At 41.3% G+C, this 20,246-nt stretch overlaps 1 protein-coding gene across 2 annotated transcripts in view; it reads right to left on the reverse strand.

Moving 5' to 3' along the window:
• The window catches only part of ZC3H6 (zinc finger CCCH-type containing 6), a 78,376-nt gene extending 64,819 nt beyond the window's left edge, over window positions 1-13,557 (reverse strand). Inside the window, exon 1 of one of the 2 annotated variants that reach the window (XM_006065954.4) lies at window positions 13,133-13,557. In XM_006065954.4, coding sequence (XP_006066016.2) covers window positions 13,133-13,164 — 32 coding nt within the window. In that variant the 5' untranslated portion in view covers window positions 13,165-13,557. Of the gene's footprint in view, window positions 1-3,717; window positions 5,267-13,132 lie in introns of those variants that run through there. The other variant, XM_006065953.4, reaches the window with a different exon arrangement.
• Window positions 13,558-20,246: the final 6,689 nt, after the last annotated feature.

A 20,246-nucleotide genomic window follows, 5' to 3' on the forward strand; every position in this document is an offset into this window, starting at 1 on the left:
TCCTTGGCTAAGAGGAGACCGCCTTGGGCCCGCCGGTGTAATAAACTGCACTCCACTATCTGCATTGTCCTTCTGAGTGAGTTTGTTTCCCGGAACGTGTGGCTACAACAAGACTACAGGAACTTCTACACAAATTGGGAAGGGTTATAAATCCCTGGAGCATGGATTCTAAGGGGAAATTTCTTTTATTTTCCTTCTGAGAATAACAATGAAACATTATCCAAAACAAGTAAAAGGGGAAAGGAATCTAAGCTAGACCAAGTTTGAAGTCTGTTCCTGAGGGTATTTCTATAATACTTATCCTATCATTAAGCAACAGGTAGCAACAACAGTCTGTGTGAAAGCTTCCGAATTTCCAAAGTCTCCTGAATTCAACAAGATGCAAGATGGAGTAGAATACCTAGTATTCAAAGAGATAATGACATCAACACATGTTCATGCTAAGCAACCAAAAAAAGGTTAAATCAGTAAGTCTATAGGGTAAGACAGGAAGGCATGCCACGCATTTTTTTAAGAGTTTCGTAAAAAAAAAAAAAAAGAAAAAAAAGGTTCCTTCAAAAAAATTCACAAATTTGGTTTCCTATAAAATCTTTGTTAATCCTTAATTCCCTGCTCACATCCAATGCCCACCAGAAAAGGTACTGCAGTGTATTAACTTATGAAATTAAAATTTTTAATCCATCCTTAAGCTTGTTTACCTAATATCCTGAGAGAAAAACACACCACTCCTCAAACATCCTTTATGCCATGAGCAGAGACTATTACATCATTAAAACTGAATTAGCTTGTCATATTTCTTTTTGGACTGCACTTTTTAAATTCCCTTTTTTTTTTTTTTTTTTTGGCCCTGTCTCGCAACTTCCAGTATCTCAGTTCCCCAACCAGGGATTGAACCCAGGCCCGTGGCCTGGGTTCCTAACCTAGAAAGCCTAGAATCCTAACCACTAGGCCTCTCCCTAAAATTTTTTTATATGTCATTTCCTATCTCGGCTACTTCACTAAGCTAAAATTCACATACTTTCATTCCCTTTCAGTTTATCCTTTCTCTGTTGTAGATCGGAGAAGCTAGACATTCAACAGAAACAAATCTCAGCAAATAAAATACCCTTAGAATCTGAAAGCCAGAAAACAATTTTCTCAGCATCATGTCAAAACAAAAAATTGAAGAAATCTTTTTGGATGAATCTGTAAGACGAGCCAGGTAAAATTGCCTATGACCCAATAATATCCAAAAAGGATATCTGCTATGTAATTGTCCAATATCCCAAATTGATTGATAACCAGATTAACTATAGTATGAGGTACCAGGGCTCTGGGATTTGGTGAGTGTGGTGGGATCAGACTTTTCTTTGATCCAAAATTAGGCTTTGCCTGAAGAAATTTTTCTTATCTCTCCTTGCTATTCTTTGGAACTCTTCATTCAGATGGGTGTATCTTTCTTTTTCTCCTTTGCTTTTAGTTTCTCTTCTTTTCATAGCTGTTTGTAAGGCCTCCTCAGACAACCATTTTGCCTTTTTGCATTTCTTTTTCTTGGGCATGGTCTTGATCACTGCCTCCTGTACAGTGTCACGAACCTCAATCCATAGTTCTTCAGCCACTCTGTCTATCATATCTAATCCCTTGAATCTATTTGTCACTTCCACTGTATAATCATAAGGGATTTGATTTAGGTCATACCTGAATGGTGTAGTGGTTTTCCCTACTTTCTTCAATTTAAGTCTGAATTTGGCAATAAGGAGTTCATAATCTGAGCCACAGTCCGTTCCCAGTCTTGTTTTTGCTGACTGTATAGATCTTTTCCAGTGCTCAATGAGGAAAGCCTTCCTCAGTGATCAATGCAAAGAAATAGAGGAAAACAATAGAATGGGAAAGACTAGAGATCTCTTCAAGAAAATCAGATACCAAGGAAATTTTTCATGCAAAGATGGGCACAATAAAGGACACAAATTGTACAGACTTAACAGAAGAAGATATTAAGAAGAGGTGGCAAGAATACACAGAAGAATTATACAAAAAAAAAAAAATCTTCATGACCCAGATAATCACGATTGTGTGATCACTCACCTAGAGCCAGACATCCTGGAGTGTGAAATCAAGTGGGCCTTAAGAAGCATCACAATGAACAAAGCTAGTGGAGGTGATGGAATTCCAATTGAGCTTTTTCAAATCCTAAAAGATAATGCTGTCAAAGTGCTGCACTCAATATGCCAGCAAATTTGGAAAACTCAGCAATGGCCACAGGACTAGAAAATGTCAGTTTTCATTCCAATCCCAAAGAAAGGCAATGCCAAAGAATGCTCAAACTACCACACAATTGCACTCATCTCATACGCTAGCAAAGTAATGCTCAAAATTGTCCAAGCCAGGCTTCAGCAGTTCATGAACCGTGAACTTCCAAATGTTTAAGCTAGATTTAGAAAAGGCAAAGGAACCAGAGATCAAATTGCCAACATCCGCTGGATCATTGAAAAAGCAAGAGAGTTCCAGAAAAACATCTACTTCTGCTTTATTGACTACACCAAAGCCTTTGACTGTGTGGATCACAACAAACTGTGGAAAATTCTTAAAGAGATGGGAATACCAGACTACCTGACCCACCTTCTGAGAAATCTGCATGCAGGTCAAGAAGCAACAGTTAGAACTGGACATGGAACAGACTGGTTCCAAATTGGGAAAGGAGTACATCAAGGCTGTATATTGTCACCCTGCTTATTTAACTTATATGCAGAGTACATCATGAGAAACGCTGGGCTGGATGAAGCACAAGCTGGAATCAAGATGGCTGTGAGAAATATCAGTAAAGTCAAATATGCAGATGACACCACCCTTATGGCAGAAAGCAAAGAAGAACTAAAGAGCCTCTTGATGAAAGTGAAAGAGGAGAGTAAAATGTTTGCTAAAACTCAATATTCAGAAAACTAAGATCATGGCATCTGGTCCCATCACTTCGTGGCAGAGATGGGAAAACAATGGTAATAGTGACAGACTTTATGTTTTTGGGCTCCAAAATCACTGCAGATGGTGAGTGACTGCAGCCATGAAATTAAAAGATGCTTGCTCCTTGGAAGAAAAGTTATGACCAACGTAGACAGCTTATTAAAAAGCAAAGGCATTACTTTGCCAACAAATTTCCATCTAGTCAAAGCTGTGGTTTTTCCAGTAATCATGTATGGATGTGAGAGTTGGACTATAAAGAAAGCTGAATGCCAAAGAATTGATGTTTTTAAACTGTGGTATTGGATAAGACTGGAGAGTCCCTTGGACCGCAAGGAGATCCAAGCAGTCCATCCTAAAGGAAATCAGTCCTGAATATTCATTGGGAGGACTGATGCTGAATCTGAAACTCCAATACTTTGGCCACCTGATGTGAAGAAGTGACTCATTCGAAAAGACCCTGATGCTGGGAAAAATTGAAGGCAGGAGGAGAAGGGGATGAAGAGGATGAGATGGCTGGATGGCATCACCAACTCAATGGACATGAGTTTGAGTGAACTCCGGGAGTTGGTGATGGACAGGGAGGCCTGGTGTGCTGTGATTCGTGGGCTTGCAAAGAGTTGGACACAACTGAGTGACTGAACTGAACTGAATTTCATGAGGAGAAAAAACTCCAGTTATATTCAGCATAATCAATCATGTTTGCCCCAGATAATTAAATATATATATATGAAAATGTTAGAGGAAAAAAAAGTTCCCTCAACTACATTGTATTCCACTAACCTCAGTGGGAAATGATCCTCCTTCACTATCGTGTGCATTGCAACAGCAGTCACAGGAGCAACCTAACAGCAGGCAGTGCTTAAAATGATTGTTACTGTACTCTCGTGTCCTATTTTAAGAGAGAGATCACCAAAATGTCTAATAACAAATTATAATAATTTGAGGGACAATATTTCAGATTTATCCACATATTCCAAAAGTTTAATCTATGGCTTCAGCCCTAGCTTTAGTCAAATACTGGTTTTCGCACTTGGACATTTAGCAACAGAAAAAAAAAATAATGTGTGTATCTGCATTTATACTGTCAAATATGTAGGTATTTCTAACTTACATGCATTATTTTACTTTTCATTTGCTTGCACAAAACATAATTTTAAAACAGATTCCCAAGTATTCCAAGAGTACAGAAATCAACCCGCAACCTCCTTTATAGGGCACAGAGGTTATAAAGAACTTAACCCCAGACACAAGCACCAGCAATCTAACATTTTACTGTCAGCTGCCAGTATTCAAGCAAAGAGGTGTTGGTTCTTCTGACCTCTTATGAATCTTCAATTAATTCCCGAATCTTCAATGAATGCCCGTAACAGTTTGAAACTTGTGTTTTCTATAGTTAAAAATGTGTAGATTTAAGTTAGTTCATTTAACTCATTTCATAACCTCTTTAAAAATAATGTGAAAAAACAGTATTCTTTATAAATTTCATTTTTAAAACATAGAAAAACCCTTAGTCATGTAAGATAAATTTATAATGAACTCAGATGAAAATTATCCATGATCAAGTAATACTTCAAAACAAAACCCTTTCAGTTGTCCCAAACCCAACCCAGTATCTGATATCAGATTTCCTAACTTTATAAGAAAATGGAGGCAACACAGAGTAGTGAACTGAAAGCTATGAGACAGGCTGTGTTTCTCAGGCAGCTGCTCAGTCACCATGGCCAAGTTCTGTATCCTCTAAATCTGTTTCCTAAATTATAAAATGAAGACACGAATATCTGTTCTGTCTATATGGTCCAAATCAGTGTTCATTATGAACAGCAATATATGTATAATATTGAGTATCATGAGTTCTAAATCTAGGCTTTTTATTTTTGTAACACTTTCATAAACAGATTGTTATTTTTATGTAGTTTTGTAATTTTAATGATTAACTTGGGACTCCTTTTATCTAATAGCTAACTGGCATTCTTTTATATATATACATATTTTCTTGTGATGAAGATGTCTACTCAACCACAAAAACTGTAGACTCTGGAGTCAAATTATTTGCGCTCCCAGTGATTTACTCTGCTTATTTTGGATATTTACTAATCTCTTGTTATCTGTTTCCTCATTTGTAAAAAGAGGGACTACTCCCCATGGTTGTTGTGAAGATTAAATTCATGAAAAGCACACAGAACAGAACCTGTCACACAGTAAGCACCAAATAAATGCTGCTGCTGCTAATTCGCTTCAGTCGTGTCCGACTCTCTGCGACCCCATAGACGGCAGCCCACCAGGCTCCCCCGTCCCTGGGATTCTCCAGGCAAGAACACTGGAGTGGGTTGCCATTTCCTTCTTCAACGCATGAAAGTGAAAAGTGAAAGTGAAGTCGCTCAGTCATGTCCGACCCTTAGCGACCCCATGGACTGCAGCCTTCCAGGCTCCTCCATCCATGGGATTTTCCAGGCAACAGTACTGGAGTGGGGTGCCATTGCCTTCTCCGAAATAAATGCTAGCCACTGTTAATATTTTTGAGCATGAATTAACATCCCCACGTCTAATCTGCTCTGAGACTGATCGATTTCTGAATCTGAAAACCTAAACCTGGGCCACGGTGTTAAACACCTCCAGGGGCATCTATGCACAAAAGAATATTCTGGCAGCCCCAGACTGAAGGACTGACCTGGCAAATTCAAAGGCACCCATCTCTTAAGTTTTGTGGTAGTTAGATCACCAGTCTTTTCTGGTGAACACTTCACTGCGTAACAAGAGGTCACAAACTCAAATCTCTTAAGTGGCCAGGCAGCTTACCAAATGAGGAAAGCAGACCTCGTGTGCCAAGTATGAGTGACAGGACTATGCAGGGTTGGAGAACAAGAGTCAAGCCTAATGGAATTTATCTCCAGTTCTGTTAACTCTAAGAAATAATCTCATGAATGTTGCCTTTTGTCTGCTTTCTCATTGCCAATTATTTTGATCAGGTCTTCATTGCCCAATTCCTGCATTTCCACATTTTCACAGTAGCTTTGCCTTCTTTCTTCTTTCATGCTACACATCCATCCATCAGCAAATCCTATTGGTTCTACCTCCAAACCATACCAAAATCCAACCATTTTCACCTCCCTGGTGTCACTGCAGCACCTTTTTTTTTTTTTTTTTAACCACTCTTTTACCACATTATTACCCTGCCCCTCTCTGCTCAAATCCTCTGCTGCTGCTGCTAAGTCGCTTCAGTCGTGTCCGACTTATGCAACCCCACAGACGGCAGCCCACCAGGCTCCCCCGTCCCTGGGATTCTCCAGGCAAGAACACTGGAGTGGGTTGCCATTTCCTTCTCCAATGCATGAAAGTGAAAAGTGAAAGTGAAGTCGCTCAGTCCTGTCCACCTCTTAGCGACCCCATGGACTGCAGCCGACCAGGCTCCTCAAATCCTCTAGTGGTCCCCAAACTATTTAGAGGAATGTCTAAGTTTCTTACAATGGCTTACAAGGCCCCACACAACTGCCCTTTTGCCCATCTAGCTTTGTCTCTTATTAGCATGTTCAAGGACTTCCCTAGTGGCTCAGTGGTAAAGAATCTGCCTGCAAGGCAGGAGACCCAGGTTCGACCCCTGGGTCAGGAAGATCCCCTGGAGGAGGGCATGGCAACTCACTCTAGTATTCTTGCCTGGAGAATCCCATGGACAGAGGAGCCTGGTAGGCTACAGTCCAAGCGGTTGCAAAGAGCTGGACACGACCAATTCAGCACGCATGCACGACGACCCTTGCTCAAAATTTCTCTAGCCACACTGCTGCTAAGTCACTTCAGTCGTGTCTGACTCTGTGCGACCGCATAGATGGCAGCCCACCAGGCTCCCCCGTTCCTGGGATTCTCCAGGCAAGAACACTGGAGTGGGTTGCCATTTCCTTCTCCAACGCATGAAAGTGAAAAGTGAAAGTGAAATCGCTCAGTCGTATCCAACTCTTAGCGACCCCATGGACTGCAGCCTACGAGGCTCCTCCGTCCATAGGATTTTCCAGGCAAGAGTACTGGAGTGCGGTGCCGTTGCCTTCTCCGTAGCCACACTGCTCCCTTGATTTTTCCTTAATTACATGAAGCTCATTCCTGGCTCCAATCTCTGTTCCCTTTATCTGGAGTGTTCTTCCCCCAGATGTACTACACTTGGATTGCTTTCATTTGAGGGCTTGGCTCAAATGCTTCTTTTTCATTAACTGCTTCCCTAAATACTCTATTTAAAATAGAAACATCCTTCCTAAATGCAAAGGACACCCCATCTCCCTTTCTGCTTATCTAACACATTTGTTTTTAATGTTTAGTGTCTTTCTCTGTCTCCAAAGAAAATGTAAGCTCCACTAGGTAAAGAATTTTTTCTTTACTGCTGCTGTCCAGAATAATACATATTAAATACAGGGTGCTTGATATTTAATAAGAATGACTGAAAGCTACCTAACTTCTTCTACTGATCTCTCCTTCCATACTTGCTTCTTTCCCCCAGGTATCGTATCATCTGATCATTTTCCTGCTTACAAAGCTTTGATGAGATCTTTACATCCTTGATCTGACTCCTAATTCATTTCATCCTCTTCCTCATTCCCCAAAGTATGTTGTACACATTTCACATACTAACACTTTTATCATCCCCTACCCTACCATGCCATTTCATTTCTTCAAGCTTCTCTTATATTTCTGCCTCCGCTTAGCCAAACTTTTACTCATCCTCCAGACCCAGTTATTTCATACCTTCCCGAGGCCCCATTTATGCCACCACTGCACGCAGTCTCTACCTCCATTCTGGTGTTAAAAATAACTATGTATTTATCAATCTGTTTATCCTACTAGATCATAAGATCCTGGAGAGCAAGATCAGTGAAATTATATTCAGATTTTTTCCCACCAATGCTTAACACTATATTTGGCATAGAAGTCTTTTCAATGAAAATTTAATGAACAAAATTTAAAAGTGAATTAAACAATTCATGAGGGGCTAGAAGAAAAACGTCTTCATAAAAGTCAAAGTGCTTTCCACATCAAACCTGAACATGAGGTATACCTTGAGTGCTTTACATTTGCTAAAGAAAAACTCACTTTGACAGTTTTGATAGTAAATTAGTAGATTCGGGAATCAAAAATAATAATAGTGTTTCAGTTTTGCAAGATGAGTTCTGGAGATTGGCTGCACCACAACGTGAATATACTTAACACTACTGAACAGTACACTTAAAAATGGGTTTATTAAAAATAAACAGAAGAGGGAGGAGGAATTGGATTAAAGCAGGTATAAAATAAATAAGTACTAAGGCTATTATGTAGGAAATGGCAACTCACTACAGTATTCCTGCCTGGGAAACCCCAGAGGAGCACAGTCCATGGGGTCATAGAGTCAGATACGACTGAATGACTGAGCATCCATGAACACGCACAGGGATGTAATGTACAATAAGATAAATGTAATTAACACTGATGGATGTTATATATGAAAGTTAAGAGTAAACTCTAAGAGTTCTCATCAGAAGGAAAAGAATATTGTTTTCTATTTCTTTAATTTTGTATTTATATGATGGATGGTCACTGAACTTACTGCCATAATAATTTCATCATGTATATACAATCAAATCATTATGCTGTACTGCTTAATCTTATAGTGTTGTATGTCAATCACACTCAATAAAACTGGAAGAATATATAAATTAATTAATTGCCTAGTGAGGGGAGACACTTACTCCAGTAAACATATTTGCAAACCAGATGATGTGTAGGGCATCAAAGTGAATTCCAATGTAAGAAAAGCCATCTGCAATTTTTTTTAATTAAAATTACTGACTTCTTAAAGTAGAAGAGTTTGGAAGTAATTTAGTTCAACCACCTTATTTCACAAACAAGAAAAATAATCATGGAAAAGAAAAGAGCATTAACCAACCTAGAGGAAAAACTAGGATCAGAACCAAGGTTTTATTCAGAATACAGGGCTGTCTTAAATATACCACATTATAATCCCAAACAATTCAAGAACTAAAGGCTAGAATTTATTGAATTAATTCCCCATGCTTAACTAATGAAGAGTTAAAAATAACATTGTAGGTAGGAGTTTGTGGTCCTGAATTCTCACCAGGGCTCTATCTGTGGGACCTCAGACAAATCACTGAGCATTGCAATACTGTATTACTTCATGGGATTAATGTGAGAATCAAAGGAAAGCCCAGTTACAAAAGAAAGTGTAACCATCTTCATCCTCATCCCTTCACACTCTGGTGTCAGGTTTCAATCACTATGTAAGGCAGGGAAAGGAACAGTTCATATAAACTAGTACAGTTCTGACTAGCTGGAGTTTTGCTATTCTGGGTTTACATGAGGAAGAAAGGAAAGCAGGGAGAGAATGGGAAGGTGGGAAGGTTGTTCCTAATGGGCAAAGAACACCCTCCTTCCAAAGGAAGGTACTGGGAATCCCTGGTGGCTCAGCAGTGAAGAAATCAGCCTGCAATGCAGGAGACACAGGTTGGATCCCTGAGTCAGGAAGATCCCCTGGAGTAGGAAATGGCAACCCACTCCAGGCTTCTTGCCTGGAGAACCCGTGGACAGAGGAGCCTGGGGGCCTACAGTTCATGGGGTCGCAGAGTCAGACACACCCAGGAGGAGCACAAAGGAAAGTACTACCCACACCTCCTATCAACTAGACTCTGAGACTCACAAACTTTCATACAATTCATGTTAAAATTATCTTTTTTCCCAGTGTAGGGCCTATAAAACTTTTTACCTTTAGCATATTTCCAAAAATTATGTAACAGTTACTTGGGTGTATATTTTATCTTTCCTTCTCAACTACAGATGTGTTCAGCAGGGACTCACAGTATCAAGCCTTTAAGAGTTATTTCTGAGTTGTTTTTATTAGGTCAACATTCCAGCTGAAATATAAAGGTAGGCACCTGGAGTTGTGCTTAAAAGAACTGGATGAAAGGGAAGACCTGAATGCAAAGAGAGACAAGAATTTTATCTCCCTTTGTCTTGCCCAACTCCTTCTCCCCTCTATGATTTAATTCTAAGCAGAAGTCCTCTACTAACAGTCTACAGAGCCACAAGTTTATTTATAGGTATTTTTATATTCATAACACTTTATAAAAATACAATGTTTTCACTCCAGGAATGAAACTATTTAAAGGAAAGTACAAATGGGTATTTTTTAATAAGTTAACTCATTGGGCAAGCAAATTTTATGCAAAATGTTCACCATATAAAACAATTTTTAAAAGAAAAAAATTGTGCATTGTCAATTTCCACTTACATGTAGAATTTCATGTAAACTATCACAGTAATATTTTAATTTGTATAATTATAGCAATTGAACATAAAAATCAGATTTAACTTTTTTCCTGCACTCACACAATATACCTTAATTTTCAAAATATCAGAAAAAGAACATCCTTGAGACAAATGCCAAGCTCCAAATACCAGAAGTCATATATCTTTCCCACCTAATTCACGGAAATTTTTACTACAGTATAAAGTAACTATAACATGGAAACAGAATATTTGGGGATTCCACAGATTAGTCCATTTTTTTCCACAAATTTCTTAAGTACTACCAAGGGAGCTTATAAAAACTACAGATTACAATCCTTCCCTAGAGATTCTGATTCAGTTGCTCTGGGCAGGACAAACATCTTTATTCCGCAAAGTGATTCTGATGGTTAGCTAAGATTAATATTGATCTCGTAGACTGGTTTTCAATTTGGTACATACTAGACCTACTGAGCGACTTGACTTTCACTTTTCACTTTCATGCATTGGAGAAAGAAATGGCAACCCACTCCAATGTTCTTGCCTGGAGAATCCCAGGGACGGAGGAGCCTGGTGGGCTGCCGTCTATGGGGTCGCACAGAGCCGGACACGACTGAAGCGAATTAGCAGCAGCAGCAGCAGCCCTACCTAAGGGCTTCCCTGGTGGCTCAGATGGTAAAGCGTCTGCCTGCAAGGTAGGAGACCGGGGTTCCATCCCTGGGTCGGGAAGATCCCCTGGAGAAGGAAATGGTAACCCACTCCAGTACTCTTGCCTGGAAAATTCCATGGACGGAGGAGCCTGGTAGGCTACAGTCCATGGGGTCGCATGGGGTCGCAAAGAGTCAGACACGACTGAGCGACTTCACTTTTCACTTTCAGACCTTCCTGAGGAGCTTTAAGAAATCTTCAGCTCAGACCAATGGAAATGACTTCAATACTTTTTAAAAAGGTCCCCAGGGAAGGATGAGAACCTCTAACCCCTCTGCACATTAAGAAACTAAGCTTGCTCAAGTTCACAAAGCTAAAAATAGCAAAGTTGGGAGTTAGAACCATTTCTCCCAACTCCTGGTTCACTTTGTTTTTAGTTATTTTTCATATAAGTTGACCAAAACAGGTGTGAAAAAGAAAAATCTATATTCTTGCCTCAGAAAAATGCTGTCATTTAACAAATGGATAAATTAAAACTGAGCTAATCCTACTGCTTCAGAAATTACCAGAAAATAGTTTTCTTAATCCTAATACAAAACAATAAAAAAAAGACTAAATACATTACTGCTTAATCTTTAGTTTCTACTACTAATCTGGTTATATATATCTTACAAAGAACTGTTTAAAATTTAATTTTTAACTTCTGACTCAGTAATTTTATTTGTATTTTAAAACAAATAATTTTTAAAGTCTGGCATCACTGGTCCTTACTAGCAAATTAAATCAAGATCTGTAAAGTTTGGCAACATGGCTTCTTCCTTATGTAGAATACATAATTCTACATACTGCTCTGTGAACTAACAGAGTTCCTTCTTCCACACAAAAGAATGAATTTTAGGCTGTATTAGCAAAACTCCCATCATTGGTTTGTCCACAGATCCTCAGAGTGCGAAACTTGTCAAAGTATTGATTAACCCCTTTCAAGAATTTTCTCATTTTAGTAACAGGATAATGGAAAATAATTATGAAAAATGTGTCAAGTGCAAGCTTACCTGCCCATAATTTTTCTAAGAGCATTTTGACTTTCTAAAAATTACATGTTTACTTGACTTGCTTTCTGGTGACCTTCATTGATTATTAGAGTACCAAAACTGTTAAAATAACATTTTTATTCCTCTCAAGGTTGTCAGATGTTTTGATATTTCAAATTTCTGGAATGTTTCTGATTTCTGCTTTTAGATTTAAAAGTGTTTGGTATACTTTACCAAAAGCAGGTCACATTACTCCACAAGTAAAATTTCAGCAATCTGTATACAGCCTAGAGTACAATGTACACTTTTGATTAATTCATTTGCAAAGGAGTAATTTGCGAAGTTCTGGATCTTTTAAATATTCTAAACAAGAATCAGATGCAATGGATTTTGTTCCAGCAGTTTAATGAATGAAAGCACACCCTTTCTTTTTTATTAAGTTGGATAGCAACAGAAATTAAAAAACTAACCAAAAGTTAAGTGCACTATTTAAAATATGTAAACACCCCCAAACCGTTCCTTGGAACCAAGAATGGGCCTCTTAAGTCACAGTAAAAACTAAAAAAAATCCCAAATCTCAGATAAATGTTTAAATGATACATAGTATTTAGAAAATCGGGCTAGACTGGACGATCCATGGAGTTCGCACAGTAGGAGAAAATTGTGCTACACTGAGCAGGTTTGCAAAATCTTAACTATTTTGTATTCAACATCTGAAACTTGCCATTTCCAATTGCGAGAGGTAAGCCTGTAACAGATACACGGCTTTGGGGATTGCTTAAAATTTTTCCTAAAAAGAGACAAAAAAAAAAAAACACGCATGTTTATTTTCAGGAGCTAGGGTCGAAGTCAAAAGAAATCACCAGTTACTGACAATTCTTGGCGGGTCCTCGTTGTGCAGGGAGGCCGGACCCCGCACCGGGTGCCGCCTCCTCCGAGCGCGGGCTGGACCGCAGCCCCGAGCCGCGCGCAGCAGCCGCCCGGCGCCGCCGCCGAGCCCGCCCGGGGGCGGGGGGCTCGCACGTGCGACCGGGGGCGGGGCCGGCCGGGAAGGCCCCCGCGCGGGAAGGCGGGCGCGGCCGGGCAGGCCTCCCCGCGGCCGCGGGCCCGGGCTTTCCGTCCGGGCGCACGTCACGGGAACGGATGGAGCCACACAGAGACGTCTAAGTCATGCAGGAGGCGCGCGGCCCCGGCCCGCTCCCGCCGCCCCAGACCCCTCCTCTCCGCCGACAGAAAGACAGACAAGAAGGGTTCCCGACCTGTCGTGCCCTGCATGTTCAGAGTCTGTCATGTTTGGTCAAGAACGGGGCGGGGCTGGAGGGCAGGTCTGCGAGGCCGGCGGCGGCGGGGCGCGGGGAGAATCCCTGCGCCGCCTGCGGGTACCTGTTCCCGGCCGCCGCCGGGAGGTGACGAAGTGGTAAAAACTCACGGTTACTAGTGAGCGACACAGACACAGACTTTCCAGTCTATTAACAACCACGCCAGAGAGGTGGGGCTCTAACTGCAAACACTGGGCCACGGCCCCGCGCTGCCGGCGCTGCCGCTTTAGTCTCTATTCGCCGCCGGTGGCTGAGGCTTGGGAGCGGGCGGGCGGCGCGCAGCGACGCGGGGATTTGGACAGTGGCCGTAACGGTGATTTCTCCTCACCAACATGGCGGCACCCGAGACAGGCGGCTCGATAAAATGGCGCCTGCCGCAACACCTAGCCCGGGACTAAAGGGCAGGAGAGATTCCTCCGCGTGCCGCGGCCCTTGCCCAGCCCGCCGGGGCCGAGCGCGCCGGCCATTGGAGGACGCGGCCCGTCAATCACCTTCGAGAGCGAACTCTCCCGCTTCCCCTGCGAAGTGGCGGAGGAGGCAGTCTCTTATGGCGGGGCCGGGCGGCGCCTGGAGTAGTCAGCATGGGGGAGGCGTCCCGGGGGATCCGCTGTCCTTCCGCGCCTCCCGGGCCGGTCCGCGGCGATTCGCGGTTTTCTCTGCGAGACTTCGCCTCCAAAAGACAGGGAGTTACAGACGTGCCCTACCGAACGGGCCCCATAAAGCCATTATCCGCGCGCTGCTGCCGAGTCGTCATTTAAAAAAAGAAAAACAAAGACCTTCGTTGCTTAAGTAATGGGAAAATGTACTTTCTCCTTAAAGGTTGTAATGAATATCTGTTCTTGTACAACAACAACGATTCCTGGGTCGGGAAGATCCCCTGGAGAAGGGCATGGCAGCCACTCCAGTGTTCTTGCCTGGAGAACCCCATGGGCAGAGGAGCCTGGCGGGAAAAGAGTCTGACACGACTGCGCGACTAACCACAACACAAACACAACAACGTTTAATATGCAGAATCAAAAGGAAAGACGACGTTTAAAAAAAAAATAATAATCATTTTTTGAGAAAAACAGCTTGACATGTAGCCTTTTCTGATATTTAATCCTAAATTTACCTCTCTGGTTAATAATGACAGAACACTCGCTAAAATAATCAAAACAATCACTATTCTATATGCAAAACACATATGAATAGTTTATAAATAAAACAGCTATCATATTTCTTTACACTTCTGGACGGATAGTTCATGAAATTCTCTAGGCCAGAATACTGGAGTGCTCAGCCTTTCCCTTCTCCAGGGAATCTTCCCGACCAGAAATCCAACTGGAATCTTCTGAATTGTAGGTGGATTCTTTACCAACTAAGCTATCGGGGAAGCCCCTGTCTTTAGAAAAGGAATTTTTAAATGACCACATTTTGGCGTAGTTAGTGTGCTACTTAGTTTTGAAGCAATGTGCTTGTTTTTTCACTAACATGATGGATTGATTATTCCTCTCAGATATCTAACTTCCTGTGGGTTAAACGTGTTTTGTAGTGTTGTAGGAGGAAACAGACAGAACAGGCTCCATCTTGAAAGCAGGACTCCATCTTGGGCTGGACTGTGGACTTTGAGCTATGTGCCCAGTATCTATGGAAACAACATATCAACTGGAAAACCAGGCCCCGTGGATGGAAGAACCCCAGGGCTCATACCTAGACTCTCCATTGTCTAAAAGAATACCCTAATTATCTGTGTAACCAAATAGAATCATAAATTCTATTATGCTTATTGGGGTATGACCACAGGCCTATTGATAATTGTCCACTGTTAACTACCTAGGCTTAAGACATATGAATCACGGGTTAACTTTGAAAGTATCTTTCTCTTCCTTTGTTCAGACTAGTTTCAGGGAATTTGGGGAGGTGGGTTTGGCCATGTACACTTAGGGTATATAAGGTTTTCACAAAAAATGGTTGGGGTCCTTGGCTAAGCGGAGACTCTGCCTTGGGCCCGCCAGTGTAATAAACTGCACTCCACTATCTGCATTGTCCTTCTGAGTGAGTTTTTCCCGGAACGCATGGCTACAACAGTGCATTTAGAAGCAATTTCAATTAGATTTTAAAATTTGAAATGTGGATATACATATTGAAAAATAAATTACATTTCTTTTTTTCTAAGTTGAATGAAGCCATGGACAGGAGTTGTACACTGGTGGATTATTCTGCAGGCACTCCCCACCTTTGGATGTGATACATTTCTAGGAATCTTTCAAAAGCAGATACATTTTGTCTGAAGTAACAATAATTAGCATTTTGGAGTTACATTAGAATTTGAGTGCTCAGTCCCTCAGTCGTGTCTGACTCTTTTGTGACCCCATGGACTGTAGCCCACCAGGCTCCTCTGTCCATGGAATCCTCCAGGCAAGAATACTGGAGTGGGTTGCCATGCCCTCCTCCAGGGGATCTTCCTGACCCAGGGATGGAACCCAGGTCTCCTGCATTGCATATGGGTTCTTTACCATCTTAGATCTTACTGTAGCTAAAGGGAGTGACCATGTGGGTGGTAGGCAGGACAGGAGGCATGCTCCTTTAAAAGCTATGTGTTTGGAATCTAGACATGCTCAGAGATGTCAGATAAAACATTTAAGGTGAAGACTAAACCAAACCCAGCTTTCTTTTTTTTTTTTTTTTTTTTAATTATTTATGGCTGTGCTGGGTCTTCATTGCTGCGCAGGCTTTTCTCTAGTTTTGGTGAGTGGGAGCTTCTTTCTGACCCCTGTTCCTTTGGTTCTCCCACAATACAAGAGTGTCTTTCTCAGGGACCTAAAAGCCATTCATTTGAAATGTAATCATCAGGAAAATAAGCCTCTGCTGCCGAGTCTCTGTAGGAAGAGGGGTCTAACTTCCGTCATGGCAAGCAGGCAGATACAGCTGGATTAAAAGAATTTACAATTAAAAGAATTGCCCTACCCAATCACTGCAGATGATGACTGCAGCCATGAAATTAAAACACGCTTACTCCTTGGAAGGAAAGTTATGACCAACCTAGACAGCATATTAAAAAGCAGAGACATTACTTTGCTAACAAAGGTCCGTCTAGTCAAGACTATGGTTTTTCCAATGGTCATGTATGGATGTGAGAGTTGGACTATAAAGAAAGCTGAGTGCCGAAAAATTGATACTTTTGAACTGTGGTGTTGGAGAAGACTCTTGACAGTCTCTTGGACGGCAAAGAGGTCCAACCAGTCGATCCTAAAGGAGATCAGTCCTGGGTGTTCATTGGAAGGACTGATGCTAAAGCTGAAACTCCAATACTTTGGCCACCTGATACGAAGAGCTGACTTATTTGAAAAGCCCCTGATGCTGGGAAAGATTGAGGGCAGGAGGAGAAGGGGACGACAGGGGATGAGATGGTTGGATGGCATCATCGACTCGATGGACATGGGTTTGGGTGGACTCTGGGAGTTGGTGATGGACAGGGAGGCCTGGCGTGCTGCAGTCCATGGGGTCGCAAAGAGTCGGACACTAGTGAGCGACTGAACTGAACTGAACCCTTTGTAATTTTGCACGTTTGCCTTGCCCCTGCCGCTGCCACTTAGTTTTGTGTTTAAAACAAAACAAAAACAGCTTTATGGGTAAAGTATATGCTATAAAATCCACCCATTCTTAAATGTACAATTAAGCGACTTTCAGTAAATTTGCCAAGTTGTGCAGCCATTTCGAGCATTCCGTTTTAGAAATTCCATCAACCCAAGTGCCTATGTCCTGTCTTGCCACCCCTGCCCCCAGGCAGACACTACTCTACTTTCTATCTATAGATTTGCTTTTTCTAAACATTCGATCTAAATTGAATTATACAATATATGTTTCTTCATCCTACATTCTTCCTTTAACGTGCCCAGTCACTTCTGCACAAGTCGAAATGGAGATCAGTTCTTTCCTCTCTGGTCAGTAGTTACCGAATAAAATATGTTTTCACTGCTTTAACTAGTATCTGGCTTTGTTTATTTTTTACAATAATGCTCATCTCCAATGCACGTGCACGCGCGCGCGCGCACACACACACACACACGAAAATGGTAATTGACGTAAAGGGGTCAGTATTTTGCCAAATAAAGACTTTAACAAACCTTATCATGGTTATTTTGTAAAAGAAAGGACATTTTAACACAACAATATGTTTAACTTTAAGAAAAAATTCACTTCTTTTTGTTTTGCCCCAGGGCAGTAAGAACAAGCTCTGTAAACCATATTCCCAATTATGGCAAAATTTTCAGTGGTCTAATGTGACCTGGGCTTCCCAGGTGCTCAGTGGTAAAGAATCTGCCTGCCAAAACAAGATACCTGGGTTTGATCCCTAGGTTTGGAAGAGTCCCTGGAGGAGGAAATGGCAACCCACTCCAGTATTCTTGCCTTGAGAATCCCGTGGATAGAGGAGCCTGGCAGGCTACAGTTCATGGGGTTGCAAAAGATTCAGATATGACTTGGATTCCATAACAAAAATGATGTGACTGAGAGAGACTGGTCAACCTTGGACAAAAACGATCTCCAAGGTGATCATTCTAAGTGGAGGATTAGGGGGCCTTTTCCTCAATCTTCCTGTGAGCTTGTAAAGTTCCTAACTGCTTGTGGGGCTCAAGGTACTGGTGGGGGGGAACCCAATACAACTATGATTTTTGCGTATCTCACAGAATGGGGACGTCAGGTTGGAGTCAATTTGTGGGTGGGGAGATTCCCTATATGGTACACTTAAAGGTTACAAATAAATATCTGTTTTATTCACATTCTTTGGAAATTTTCCCAAACCCCCCCCCCCCCCAAGCACTTGGATATCAGCCCTGGCTTTGCAAAAGTGCTTCCAAAATGTTGCTTCCAAATGAGATGAAGATACTGACATGCATGGCAGGCTCCATCTTCTCTAGTTCATGCTCTCTGACAGCCTCAGATGGTAAAGGTTGGGATCGGTCCATAGTACACTTCAGGTGTATGTCTCAAAGGTAGAATTCAGAAGTCACTGAGTCATATTAGAGGAGTTCCCTGGGGGCCCAGTGATTAGGACTCTGTGCTTTCACTGCCAAGAACAAGGGTTCAACCCCTGGTCAGGGGACTGAGATCACCAAGCCCCACAGGACGGCCCCCCCCACCACCAAAAAAAAAGGCATTTCAGAATATCAGATCTTCCTTACACCTGCTTCTTAACTATCTTTGTTGTTTAGTCACTGAGTCATGTGACCCCCATGGCCTGTAGCCCACCAGGCTCCTCTGTCCATGGATTTCCCAGGCAAGAATACTGGAGAGGGTTGCCATTTCCTTCTGCAGGGTATCTTTCTGACCCAGGGATGGAACCCTCGTCTGATGCACTGGCAGGAAGATTCTTTACTACTGAGCCACCAGGGAGGCCTGTTTCTTAAATACCTTCCTCCAAATTCTTTATTATTATTCTGCAAAGATAATGAACTCAGTGGCAGCTCTCAGCAGTTGTGAAAGCATTTTCTGATGCAAAAAAAAAAATAGTCTTTATTTTAAGATATCACTTACATTCATCTGCAGTAGAAACGTGATGTTTATTTTCCAGTAGTGAAAGTATGTACTGAGCTCTATCTATCCCCACCCCCAGCATCTTAATCTTGGGAGCATTGATTCACTCATTTGTTTATTCAGGAAAGATGTATTGATCATTATGCTTGACATATCATGCTATCTTCTGAGCAAAGTTACAGATATACTACCTGGGATTCTCATGGAGCTTAGAGTCTAATAATTTGTACTTGTGAAGCCTGCACTTATCAAAATGCTAAGTGGGGTCAAGGATACCTACTCAGTTGAAATTGAACTTGATTGCATGTAATGAAAACTCAACTACACGGCTTAACTAAAAACAGGTTTTAAGTTTCTTTAATAACGAGATAGCTGTTGGTAGGGGTCCAGGACTAAACACAGGCTCTGGTTAGGTTCTTGCTCTGCGATTCAGTCTGAAGTTTTCATCCTTCACTTCTTGTTCAACTACCGTGTGACCAAGGCCATGATCTGTATAATATCTATCTTTAAAATTTGTTGATGCTTTATGTACATGATTAATTTTTATAAATACTCCATGTGTGCTTAAGAAAATAAAATTCTCTCATTGTTGGATGCAGAACTGTTAATAGCTGTCCATTAGGTCTAGCCTATTAACTTCAAAACATTAATTAGCTATATCCTTGCCAATTTTTCTCTGTCCACTTAATAAATCAATCAAGTAAAGGATGTTAAAATCCCTCACTATGATGTTGGCATTACCAGTTCTTCTCCTTCATATATTATAAGGATATTTTATTAGGTACACAGATGTTTAAAGTTGTTTTGTTTTCCTAGTTAATTATTGAGTAACATTCCATCAAGCCATCAAATTTACTTCTTTTTCTGTGGCTACTTTAAAATTTTTCTCTGGTTTTCTGCAGTTTTATTGAGATGTGCCCAGGTGTGAATTTCATTTAGTGATCTTGCTTGGTATTTATTGAGTGATGTATACACATTTCTTGATGTGTAGATTGATGTGTTTCATCAGTTCTTAAAAATCTTAGCCTTTTCTCTTGAAATATTTCATCCACCTTTTTCTCTTTCTCTTCTCGTCTTGTGGTTAAAATTAATTATATTTAGACATTTTGACTTATTATTGTTATTTATAATAGTCTCTTTTTAGATTCCTTTCTTAAAGGGGGAGTATCTCTGGATAATTTCTTCTGACTTGTCTTCCGGTTCACCCGCTTTCCCCTTCAGTCCTGTCTAGTTTTCTATGAAAGGCCATCTTATTAATCAAGTTTCTCTCAGAGAAGCAGAATCACTAAGAGACAGATTTACAGGCAATTGGCCTTATGCAATCGTAGGAACTGTTAAAAATAATCTGTGTAAAGCTTTTCTCTGAGTCTAGAACTTAAGATCTTCAAGGCAAGGACTCAGGAAGGGGAGTTGGATGTAAAGACGGAGAGTAGAAATGAGCTAGAATCCCTAGGAGACAAATAAGAACCTATCTTCATCTCTTACCACACCCAACTTTTGTGATGTGGGTGCTCTGAAGGAAAATCTTGTGCCCTTTATC

Source organism: Bubalus bubalis, chromosome 12, assembly GCF_019923935.1.
Source record: "Bubalus bubalis isolate 160015118507 breed Murrah chromosome 12, NDDB_SH_1, whole genome shotgun sequence".
NCBI lineage: Eukaryota > Metazoa > Chordata > Mammalia > Artiodactyla > Bovidae > Bubalus > Bubalus bubalis.